The sequence below is a fragment of the Schistocerca serialis genome, chromosome 5, assembly GCF_023864345.2.
Source record: "Schistocerca serialis cubense isolate TAMUIC-IGC-003099 chromosome 5, iqSchSeri2.2, whole genome shotgun sequence".
In the NCBI taxonomy this organism is placed as follows: domain Eukaryota; kingdom Metazoa; phylum Arthropoda; class Insecta; order Orthoptera; family Acrididae; genus Schistocerca; species Schistocerca serialis.
In genome coordinates this window covers 467,979,978-467,992,351 of record NC_064642.1, presented here as the reverse complement: position 1 = coordinate 467,992,351, position 12,374 = coordinate 467,979,978, and the positions used below count along the sequence as shown (strand labels likewise).

At 42.2% G+C, this 12,374-nt stretch overlaps 1 protein-coding gene across 1 annotated transcript in view; it reads right to left on the bottom strand.

Annotated features, from left to right (window-relative positions):
• Positions 1–12,374, bottom strand: part of LOC126481067 (methyl farnesoate epoxidase-like) — a 226,414-nt gene that overhangs the window by 62,216 nt on the left and 151,824 nt on the right. Inside the window, exons 6-7 of the mRNA XM_050104552.1 lie at positions 9,197–9,377; positions 4,637–4,754 (exon numbers count right to left, since the gene is read on the bottom strand). Of these exons, the coding sequence (XP_049960509.1) occupies positions 4,637–4,754; positions 9,197–9,377 (299 nt within the window). The remainder of the gene's footprint in view (positions 1–4,636; positions 4,755–9,196; positions 9,378–12,374) is intronic.

The following is a 12,374-nucleotide window of genomic DNA, read 5'->3' as shown; positions in this document are numbered from 1 at the left end:
AGCTCGACCGATCATTGGAAACAATGCTGACAATGTTTGACGGCGGTTTCATGTCGTCGACCACGTCTGGTTTTAACACCGACGTCTTGCGAAATTCAAACCACATCACTGGCATGTCGTTTGTTCGACAAAAGATACACCTAATTGTTTATTACTAAGAACATATTTTTTCTCCTAATGTAACGCGCCTCCCTTGCACGCCATACGCACCGCCTCCTCGGGGTCGCGACCCACTGTTTGAGAACCACTTATCTATACTTAAAGTCGCGGTATTTGTGTGGAAGACCACTTCATTCGGAAGCAGTACCATATTTTGATTTATAAAGCGTGTATAGTTTTTAACATGGACATCGTTAGCAACACTTGTCTGCGCCGGTAGGACGAGGACTGCTTGTGCGTTAGAAACTTAGTTGTTACAATAGTGTTTTCTTAATAGCTGGTCTCTTATAAGACGATTACGTGTCTGGTCCTAAAACACACTGATATCACTCGCAAGAAAATCAAATGAGACATCTCCATCCATTGCAAATTTTCACTCTATATTGTTTGGTATCACCAGCATTCAGTTATTGGCCAAGTACTTTACTTTGTAGGGGATGTGTGATAGATTCGCTGTGATCAGCTGGCTTGTAAAGTATGTGTGTGTTTCTACATGTGCAAAGAAATATAACTATGTTTCTGTTGTAAGGAAGGTAAGGATTTGACATGGAAAACTACGAGGCCTGTTCAGAAAGTAAGCTCCGATTGATTGCCAAATTGAAACCACAGTGAACATCAGAAATGTTTTACTTGTAACAATTAGCTACACGTTTCAGCTACTTCTCTACGTAGTTGCCGTTCTGACTTAGACTTTTGTCATAGCGTTGTACCAACTTTTCAATAGCCTCATCATAGAAGGCAGCCGCCAGTGCTTTCCGCCAATTCTCCACGCTGGCCTACACCTCGTTGTCTGTGTCAAAATGTTGTCTTCAAAGACAGCGGTTCATGTGACCAGAGATGAAACTCAGGGGGAGACAATTGCGGACTGTATTGTGGGTAATCTAACATTTCCATTTGAAAACGATGCAGGAGCATCTTCATTGCCCCTGCAGAATGCGGCTGAGAATTGTCTTGAAGAAGAAACAGCACGACAGTTATGTAATGTTAGCTGCATAGCTTCAGGCGAAATTTCTCACCAGGCCCTCGCACTTGGCGGGAGACACTATTTTCTAGACATCTTTACGCAGTCACTGCGAGCTCAGAAATGAGAAGAGCGACGTGATGCTAACTGGGGTTATACTAGAGACACTACCCAACTCATCTGTGCAAAGCTTTATCGGATTTTCATAGTCGTTTCCATTTTGCGACCGATCGGAGCTTACTTTCTGAACGCCCCTCGTATTATAACCGCAAGGAGAATGAAAGAGGTTTTTAGGTGAAAAGTTATGTTCAGTCATAAGAATGCCATAGATATTTTTATTTCCAGAGCCGAGGTCGTTGGGAGGTGGTGTTTCCGATACTTCGCTCATTGCCGAATGTCATCAAATTGAGACTGCTTTCGTAATATTTAATTGTAAGTACACTGACAAAATATATGTGGCTAGTTTCTTAGGACGATTCTGCCTGGCGTGTGAGGAGTGCATATCGGCTGGGACCGGTGGCCAGAACAATCGACATTTCTGGCTTACGGTGGGAGGTGCCCAGACTGGAGAAGCCAACAGGGGTACAGGAATGTATCTGACCTAAAGCCGTCGCCATCCAGGTGGGTGAATAGTGAACTAATAGTCAGTATGTGTTGGGCGATCATATGTGATGGAAATTTGAGAAGATTCAATACGGGCGTGTATGTTTGCGCTGGACAGTTATTCCCTCCCATGTAAATAGTCCAGTTGACTGCTTCTACACATATCCCATCATTATCATTATTTGGTTGAGAGAACAACGACTGTGGTGTGTGTTGTGTGCATCTAGATGGTGAAAGACAGCTGGAAGACGTTTCCTGGTTCTCTAGACATGAGAAACACCTTAGTTGACTGTGTAAGTTTGCAATCTGTTATATCACTGACATTAGTGGAACTACCAATTTCCTAAATTTTTTCGGGTTTTCACGTAAAGGTCTTCGCAGGCGGGGTAAGTTTCTACCTCTTGCACCTCGCTAAAGTTTCGGGTATGTAGAGAAATGATTTCCACTCTTTGTCTTCGGAATTATACTGTGCAAGTGTTACTGCTATGCAAGCGATGTCCCTATGTGCTTGATATGGAGAATTATCGTGTAAAAGGTTTGATGTTCTGGCAAGCCATGTGAAAATGTATATGTTCTTGTAATCCGAGAGTATGGATACGGTTGTGGAAAGAAGCATGGCAGTAATCTAACAAGCAAGCAGGTCAGGGACGGAAGTAGTAACGCCTTTGTGCCGATGAGAACCAGCCCAGCCTTTGTACAACAGTTCAGAGAGTGAACGCTGTATGTGGAGGGCGCTCTGATCGCTCTTCGGGCCGATGTGTGTGCAGGCGCAGTTGACTCTTGACAATTGGGCATGAGATGACCGACCGATCTCGCGGGAAATATCTAGTGCTGCGAGGGCTATGAACATTGCATGTGCTTATATATGTACGAGAGGCTGGTGGTTGATACTTATATGCAGGCTGCAGAAGTTGTGATTTTTTATGGTGCAAGATACATACTGTATGTTTACGAAATCGATATAGCATGTGGTGATATAATCCGGTTGGAGATAGGTTTCATGCTGAAAAATATTGAAGCTTTCCTCGTCAGCAGCAGAGAAGCGCAATTGCTGAAATGTCTTTTCTTCCATATTTCATGATCTATGGACCACTTTTGCATGGTTTAACTGTCAGTACAATATGGCTGCTTTTTTTTTTTTTTTTTTTTTTTTTTTTTTTTTTTTTTTTTTTTTTTTTTTTTTTTTTTTTTAGATCTGTATGAAATAGTTATGACGCTGAAAGATTCGTGCTGGCAGCAGCAGTTTGGCCGGTTTCAAACCGAAAACTTCAAGCTTTCCTCGACAGTAGCAGATTAGTGTGATTGAGGATGTGTCGTTCTGTATTTCATGTGGTGTGGACCACTTTTGAAGGGTTTAACTGTCAGTGCAAAATGACTGCTGTATGTTTTTCTCGATCTGTAAAAAATACTTTTCCCGGTCTTCAGATAATGGTGGACAGTGCTCCCACACTGGCAGCAGCAGGAGTTTGGCAGGTAAATTAAGTAAGAGCCAGTCAGAATTCTCCACTCAGAATGCTCCACTCACAAGACTTCACGCTATACTATAGTACTATATACGTAAAAAAATAAATAATGCTGGCACAAAAACTACTGATATTTCCTTTCAAGGTTAGTATATCAACTAAAGATTCCATTTTGGTAAGAACAGATAATGAGACAAAGTAAGTTTCTAATTAGTAGCTGATGTACACTATGTGATCAAAAGTATCCGGACACCTGGCTGAAAATGACTTACAAGTTCGTGAAGCCCTCCACCGGTAATGCTGTATTTCAATATCGTGTTGGCCCACTCTCTCAGGATGACGTTCATTCAGCTGCTGGAAGGGTTCTTGGAGAATGGCAGCCCATTCTTCATGGAGTGCTGGACTGAGGAGAGGTATCGATGTCGTTAGGTGAGGCCTGGCACGAAGTCGACGTTCCGAAACATCCCAAAAGTGCTCTAAAGGATTCAGGTCAGGACTCCCTGCAGGCCAGTCCTTTACAGGGATGTTATTGTCGTGTAACCAGTCCGCCACAGGCCGTGCATTATCAACAGGTGCTCAATCGTGTTGAAAGATGCAATTGCCATCCCCAAATTTCTCTCAACAGTGGGAAGCAAGAAGGTGCTTACAACATCAGTATAGGCCTGTGCTGTAACAGGATCACTCAAAACAACAAGAGGTGCAAGCCCCCTCCACGTAAATCACGACCACACCATAACACCACAGCCTCCGAATTTTATGTTGGCGCTACACACACTGACGGATGACATTCACCGGGCATTCGCCACATTGTGTACAGTGATTCGTCACTCCACACTACGTTTCTCCGCTGCTCAATTGTCCAAACTTACACCAAGCGAGGCGTCGTTCGGCATTTACCAGTGAGATTGATGTGTGGCTTTTGAGCAACCGCTCGACCATGAAATCCAAGTTTTCTCACCTCCCGCCTAACTGTCATAGTACTTGCAGTGGATTCTGTTGCAGTTTGGAATTCCTGTGTGATGGTCTGGACAGATGTCTGCCTATTACACATTACGACCCTCTTCAACTGTCAGCGGTCTCTGTCAATCAACAGACGAGGTCGGCCTGCACGCTTTTGCGCTGCACGTGTCCCTTTACGTTTCTACTTCACTATCACATCGCAAACAGTGGACCTAGGGAAGTTTAGGAGTGTGAAAATATCGTGCTCAGACGTATGATGCAAGTGACACCAAATCACCTGATCATGTTCGAAGTCCATGAGTTCTGCAGAGCGTCCCATTCTGCTCTCTCACGATGTGTAACGACTACTGCGGTCGCTAATATGAAGTACCTGGCAGTAGGTGGCAGCATAATGCACCTAATATGGATGACGTATGTTTTTGGGGGTGTCCGGATACTTTTTATCACATAGTGTAGGTTTTGGTCTTAGTGACACAACACATGTACAAACCACTGGGAGTCTATAGCCGTGTAGCGTGGTGTCTTCGAGTAACCGCCGAAATCCACGTATTGGTAACACGAAACACATTCTCATTGACTCCATTAGGGCAGCCATAGTGTAGATCAACCTACAAATAACAGAAGTTTTTGCCATTATTTTAGTGGTATGAATTCTCAGACTTTATTTTTATGGGAGGTGCATCAAACCATGTGATAAAGGTCAAGGCCTTAGTTATTTATCAATCAGTCTTATTCAACTAAACTATTGCAAAAGAATGCATTGGTAGAATTGTACTTTCAAAACAAGGAAATAAAAATATTTCAAACTCAGGATGACTAAATATCGCATTTTGTATAGCCATTTGAGCGCTACGCTACGGATGAATAAAGTGTTGTCAAGATGTTTACAGATCATGGCATCAAAACGAAAGATGCCAAAACGGAGCCTACAGTATTCAATTAACAGCTCTCGATATTGCTTCACCAAAGAAGATCACAACACAGTTTGTAGTTTCGATCGTTACATGGATGCAGAAATGACGCGTTAGATTGTATGTAGAACTATAGATCAATCTCAGTGATGATAATCTGTTATAAAGTAAGGGACCAGCAAAAAGACTGGAGACAGTATAACAGTTTACGTTGAAATCAGAGAGAATGTCTATATTAACAATGAAGTGCAAGAATAGAAGCTATACCTTTATAAATTGCCATGCACCTATTAGTTATGATAAAAGAAGAAATCTGCAGAAAGTAAATCAGTTTAAGGGGCTTTTGGAATCTGAAATCTCCAACATACCTGAAAACAATGTTAAAATACTTCTCAGCGACTTCAATGTGCAAGTTGGGAGGGAAAAGAAATTTAAGATAGTTATAGGTGAATATCTAGCACACTTAAGAACAAACAGAAATGATGAGAAACTGATCATCATGTGTAACATGTTCCAGTTAAAACTGATGTCCACACATTTTTGCAAACTGACGAGAAAGCCAACAGTTGGACACCTCCAACACCAAACCCAAGAGAATTTCAACTGGATCACACAGCCATATCTAAAAGGAATATCATGGAAATTATGAATATTAAAGTAATCAGAACTTGGGAATTTTATTCAGATCATTGTCACTCTAAGATTAAAATCAGGTCTCTCCCATCCAAACCAAAAAGTACAACCAAGAACTTAATCAGATACAACTCCATTACAGCTAATATTGCAATACAAAACATAGAAAAATTTAGAGAAGAAACTGAGACAACAAAAAAAGTGTTCGCATGAACTCTATGTACAAATTACTATAAAGGCAGAGAAAACTTTAGGACTGGCCAAGAATAAAAGGAAAACATGGTGGAACTAAGAGGGAGTGAAATTAAATCAGACGGAAGGTCAAGGAACGATATAGCAAGCCAGATCCATCTGGAAAATGCTGCTTTTAACAAGAGAAGAAACCTTTACACATCCAGCAGCATAGACGAACGTCTTAGGAAAAACCTCATAATGACATTTATTTCGAGTGTGCTGCTGTACGGAAGTAAACAGGGACACAAGAGAAGCAGACAAAATATAAAATAACAGCCTTCGAGATGAGGTGCTACTGTAGAATGCTCAACATTTCCTGCGTGGACAAGACATCAAGCGAAGAGGGTCTCCACAGAGCAAAGGAACAGAAGCCGTGTCTCCTGAAGTTCATCAGACACAGAAGGAACACACGGGTCGGCCATCTGCTGAGACGTGATGGTGTCATTAAAAGCATCATTGAAGAGACAGTAGAAGGGAAAAATACAAGAAGCAGACCAAGACTAGAATACATCAACCAGATCATGAAGATACGAGTTGCACTACCTATACAGCTCTCAAGGGGAAGCCGAAGACAGAAATGCATGGAAAACTGCTACTAACCAACCTGATGGCTGAAGACATAAGAAGAAGAAGATATTGGTATTGCCTGACAGTGAAGCACAGAAACTGCTACATTCCCCAAAATACAAGGATAATTTTGCCCGTTCTTTGACCCCTGTACTGCCATACTGACCGACGCGACTGAACACAGGTCTCGTTTACATAAAAGAAAAAATAAAAAAAGTTAGCTCCTTAGGTAGTGAATACGATTTTTCTTTCGTCGAGCAGAACCTTTCCGCTTTGGAAGAAACTATGTAATTTTCCTATAGCAAGTTGCGTTTACGGAATACAAAATCTTCACCTTCAAGAAGAAGTTTTTAGACGATTTTGTAATTCTCTAGAAAGAAGAATTTCACCAGCCTTGGTGAACAGCAACCCTCAATTGCAGAGAAGTTACGATACATTTGTTCATACGAAACGAATTTTAATTTCAAGTATAATATCCTTTTTAAGAATAGCAATTACAACTGTGTTTTAAGATATGTAGATCTTTTAGTTCTACAGAAGGAGATATTTTCATGTTTTACGATGTTAAAGAAGAAACAACAAAACAACGAAGAAGCGTAGAAGGCAAAGAAGGTGAGTGAATGGTTCAAATGGCTCTGAGCACTATGGGACTTAACTGCTGTGGTCATCAGTCCCCCACAACTCAGAACTACTTAAACCTAACCTAACCTAAGGACATCACACACATCCATGCCCGAGGCAGGATTCGAACCTGCGACCGTAGCGGTCGTGCGGTTCCAGACTATAGCGCCTAGAATCGCTCGGGCACTCCGGCCGGCCAGTGAATGTATGGGCTAAAAGGGGAGATGGGCGGCCCATATGAAAAAAAGAATAAAGGGGTAGAATGTTGGCAGCGCACTCGCCCGCGAAAGACAAACGTTCCAGGTTCGAGTGACGGTCCATCGTACAGTTTTAATACAGAATTTCATGCTTTACTTCCATAACCCAGATCAGGAAATATTCCTCATGATAGCGATTTTTTTTAACTTAGTGTATCTCTTCTGTATTAGTCGTTCTTTTGTGACACAAGGCTAAGTTTCTGCGAGAAACGTACCTTCCTCGAATAAATATTTTAATTAGATATACAATTAGTTGTCAGCAACTTTATTGATCCCAAGACTGTAAGATGAAGAATCAAGAAGAAAAATAAGAACTCTAGTTATTTCATTTTCAGAAGATGATCAGAATAGAAGTACTTCATTGTAACATACGAGTATGCTAGAAGACGGTGAAGTAAGTAATTACTAGGGATATTTCATAAGTAATGCACACGTTGGAATTACTGTGGACTCTTTGATGTAAAAACAGTGAAAATTACGTCACATGTAGTCGGGAGTTTGAGGAAGAAGCATGTGTGTTTGTTTTTTCGCTGTGTACTCTAACATAAAATTGGCTAGAATTAGAAATAGACCCTGCAGGGGTCTCTGGTACTGTGACTGTTGAAAACCAGAGGTCGTACATCAAGACAGAAACTTTATGCGGCAAGAACCCAATAGAAAACCACAGTGCGTTAAGTGAAGTTTGTGGTGAGTTTACAGGGGACCGTAGTACAGTTTCACGTTGGGTTAATAGCTTTCGTGGTGGTCGTATGAGCATAGATGATAATCCATGATCCGGAAGACCAAAAACGTCAACAGATGAACGAAGTGAGAAACTTATGGGACATGTTCAGGAAAGAGATTGCAGTGCGATTTGTAAGGAACTCTCTGAAGCCACGGCAATTCCCCCAGCATCAGTATTCCGTATGATGACGAATGATCTGAAGAAGAGAAAAATTTATGCCAGATGTATCCCACACTGTTTTACTGCTGAAGAGAAGCAGAAACGTCTGGACATTGCAACCTTGCTCAAGCAACGATTCGTCCGTGAGGGTCAAGGATTCTCATGTCCAGTTGTATATATTGATGAAACCCAGATTAGAGACTTTGAACCAGAATTGAAATCGCTGTCCAGTGAGTAGAGAGCCTCATCTTCTTCGTGTCCAAAAAAGTTTCGACGCACTCAATCACAGCTCAAGCAAGTGAAGATTTTTGCTTATGGTCAGCAAAGACTAATCATGACAGATAGAATCCCATGTGGAACAAGCGTTACAGCAGTGTTTTATCGTAACTTCATACAAAACCTGTGCAGAAAAATGTAGCAACTCAACCTCAGTTGCTCGAGCCTCGGTCACCCATTCTCCACGACAATGCTCGCCCGCACATGGGCAATGATGCAGCCCAGAAACTGCGCGAATACGGGAGGGAAGTGTTGCCGCATCCTCCCTACAGTCCGGACATGAGTCCAGCAGACTTCGGCTTGTTACCGAAATTGAAAAAAATCTATGAAATGTCACTTGTGTAATACAAAGAAGTCAAGCTTGGTACTGATGGTAGATAACAGAAAACTGAGATGACATACGAGTATGAGAATAATATTTTTAAAATAAATAACTGTACAGATAATGCAAAATATACAACAAAGAAATTCTGTAGAACTGAAAAGCGACACGATTTTTTAAAATTAATATTGTAAACGGTCAATGCTGTACAGCTAATGGTAAACTTCAAGTCATTTTTCGAAATTAAGATTGGTAGGTTAGATATGTCACAAAATTACGAATTCTAGATGTCGAGCCTCATCAATTTTCTCCTTTACGTGTAACGGTATAACGTTTATTTAAATACCTGTCTTTGTCCTCGAGTGTTGGAAATCTGTCAGTACCAACTGCTTCTTTTATCTCATTGTACACTCGTCCCTGGACATCGGGATGCCGTAACATCATAAGAAATGAAAATCGAAGAGCGTTGCTTGTTTCTTCCAAGCCAGCAACAGTCATGTCGTATAACACACTGAGAAGCTGATCCTCTGGAAAACGAAGAACAATACAACAAACTGGTAGCGAAGAGCTTATCTAATTAAAATGTCCAAGCAAAGTCTGCAGCACCGGTGTACCTGTGAAAATATTTGGGATTAGATTCAAGGGGAGCAGGGAATGAAAGAACAAGCCTTATGAAAATAACACAAATAAAAACAAATTAGTAACAAAAGTAAAGGCAATCCCTTGGAAACTGCACATATGTGAAATCAAAATCTGCATCAGGATAGCATTCAATCGCATGTTGCTGTTCACCACACATTACAACATGGTTTGATCCACTGCGGCTCACTGTCCACGATAGTTGAGCCGAAGCCTGTTTCAATTTTCGATGGCGGCCTCCCGAGTAAGATTCCCACGACTATGCACTGATAGTTTCAACTTGTTCCAAGCATGCATTGTCGGATTCATGTCAGCAAATACCGTAGAACAGGTGCGGCCAAGGTATCAGCTTGCAGGCAATGCCCGGGCCCGAGTGCCAAAGCGCTCAGCCTCGCGTCACAGTCTCCCCCCCCCCCCCCCCCCCCCCTCGACGCGGCGCCGTGCAGGAGGATGAGAAACAGTGGAAGCAGTAACCGCGCCCCCTTTGAAATGGTAGTACACACGTACTGCATATGAATTGGTATTATGATTCACATTTCTCGACAACACAGATTACAAACAAAACAAGTTTTCAGTGTGAATTAATTATTTTTGGCTCTCTGAAGACATAATTTAATTTTTATTATTATTATTTTCATACAAATATGTCGATCGTAATATTGCAGCATTCTTGCAATGTCATTATGAAGACTCGGAAAATCTACCAGAGAAAAGCAATGTAGACGTCCTGGATCTAGTTTTAACGTAAGAAGATCTGTAATTAAGACTAGAATTACCTTGCAGGTCAGTCAGTTACTTCCGAGAAGGACCGAGAAAGCCGAGTGACAAGCTGGACAGCACACGACCCTCACAAGATGCACGCTTGAAGTTTGGCATGCCGCAGACCAGGATCTGTACTTCAGCGAGCATGGATCCTAAGCTAATTTGTATTGGCTGACCTTCGTTGGTCATACGGAATCTGTGGCACAGAGAGCAGACTTAGTGTGAGCAAAAGCTGAATACGTGACATGTTCTCGGATGCGAATATTTTCTCGGTTGCCGGAAGGTTCCAACACTTGTTGCGGGGCTCGAGGTGACTATTGCCTTTGAATTACACTGAAGAGCCAAAGAAACTGGTACACCTACCTAATATCGTGTAGGGCCCCCGCAAGAGCGTAGATGTGCCACAACACGACATTGCATGGACTCGGTTAATGTCTGAAGCAGTGCTGGAGGGGACTGACACTATGAATCCTGCAGGGCAACAATAAATCCATAAGACTACGAGGGAGTGGAGATCTGTCCTGAACGGCACGTTGCAAGGTATCCCAGACATGGTCAATGTTCATGTCTGGGGAGTCTTGTGGGCAGAAGAAGTGTTTACACTCAGAAGAGCGTTGCTGTAGCCACTCTGTAACAGTTCTGGACGTGTGGGGTGTCGCATTCTCCTGCTGGAAATGCCCAAGCACGTCGGAATGCACAATGGGCATGAAGGATGCAGGCGCCCAGACAGAATGCTTACGTACGTGTCACCTGTCACGAGTCGTATCTAGAAGTATCAGGTGTCCCGTATCACTCCAACTGCACGCGCCCCACTCCATTACAGAGTCTCCATTACCTTGAATAGTTACCTACTGACATGCACCGTTCATGTATTCATCGAGTTGTCTCTATACCCGTTCACGTCCATCCGCTCGGTACAATATGAAACGAGACTCGTCCGACCAGGCAACATGTTTTCCCAGTCTTTAACAATTCAGTGTCGGTGTTGACGGGCGCAGGCGAGGCGTAAAGCTTTGTGTTGTGCAGTCATAAAGGGTAGACGAGTGGGCCTTTGGCTCCGCAAGCCCATATGGATGATGTTTCATTAAATGTTTCACAATGTGACACTTATAGATGGTTCAACACAGAAATCTACAGCACGTAGAAGGGTTCTCTTCAGTCGTCGTTGGTCTCGTTCTTGCAGGACATTTTTCCGGCCGCAGCCATGTTGGAAATTTGATGTTTTACTGGATTCCTGATATTCACGGTACACTCGTGAAATGGTCGTACGCGAAAATCCTCATGGAAGTCTCATAAAATGTTCAAACGTGTGTGAAATCTTATGGGACTTACCTGCTAAGGTCATCAGTCTCTAAGCTTACACACTACTTAACCTAAATTATGGACAAACACACCCTTGCCCGAGGGAGGACTCGAACCTCCGCCGGGACCAGCCGCACAGTCCATGACTGCAGCGCCATAGACCGCTCGGCTAATCCCGCGCGGCGTGGAAGTCTCCCTCGGCCAGATGTAATAAGGGTGTGCAAACCCTTGAGGTGCTGTTGGTTGGTATTTATATGCTGGCTCATCTTAATTTTGAGACTAAGTAGATAAAGCATTATCTAGCCAACATTTGGTTGTATGGAACTGTAGGCCCTAAGGTCATTTCATGATTGATATTTAACGAAGTTTTCGAAAAAGTAATTATTAAAATCTGTTATTGGCATTTTGGTGCCGTGTCACATTGCGTGGTGGTGCTCAGCACTATGTAATGTGATAAATTACTCCTGAAATCAGCTGATTCTGCAATTAATGACAACCCACTTAAAAATTCTTTAAAAATTGTTGTTACTGTGTCTGCTTTGGTAATTTATCAGTGACGACTCGTTGTAAGTCAGTGCTGAGATTGCCGAAGTACTGTTTAAACTATCTTATGGAGAATTTAATTAAAAGTTATTATGTCATTTTGCCTCTGTGTTGTATTACGCAGTTTAGTTTTACGGTGACTACGTGTTATTATGTTAGCTGGTAAGTCACTGCTGAGGTTGCTGACGCAGTATTTACCCTGCTTTAAAGAAAAGTTTATAAGAATTATTTTGTCATTTTGCTGCCATGTTGTATTTCATAGTTTAGCTAAATGGTGA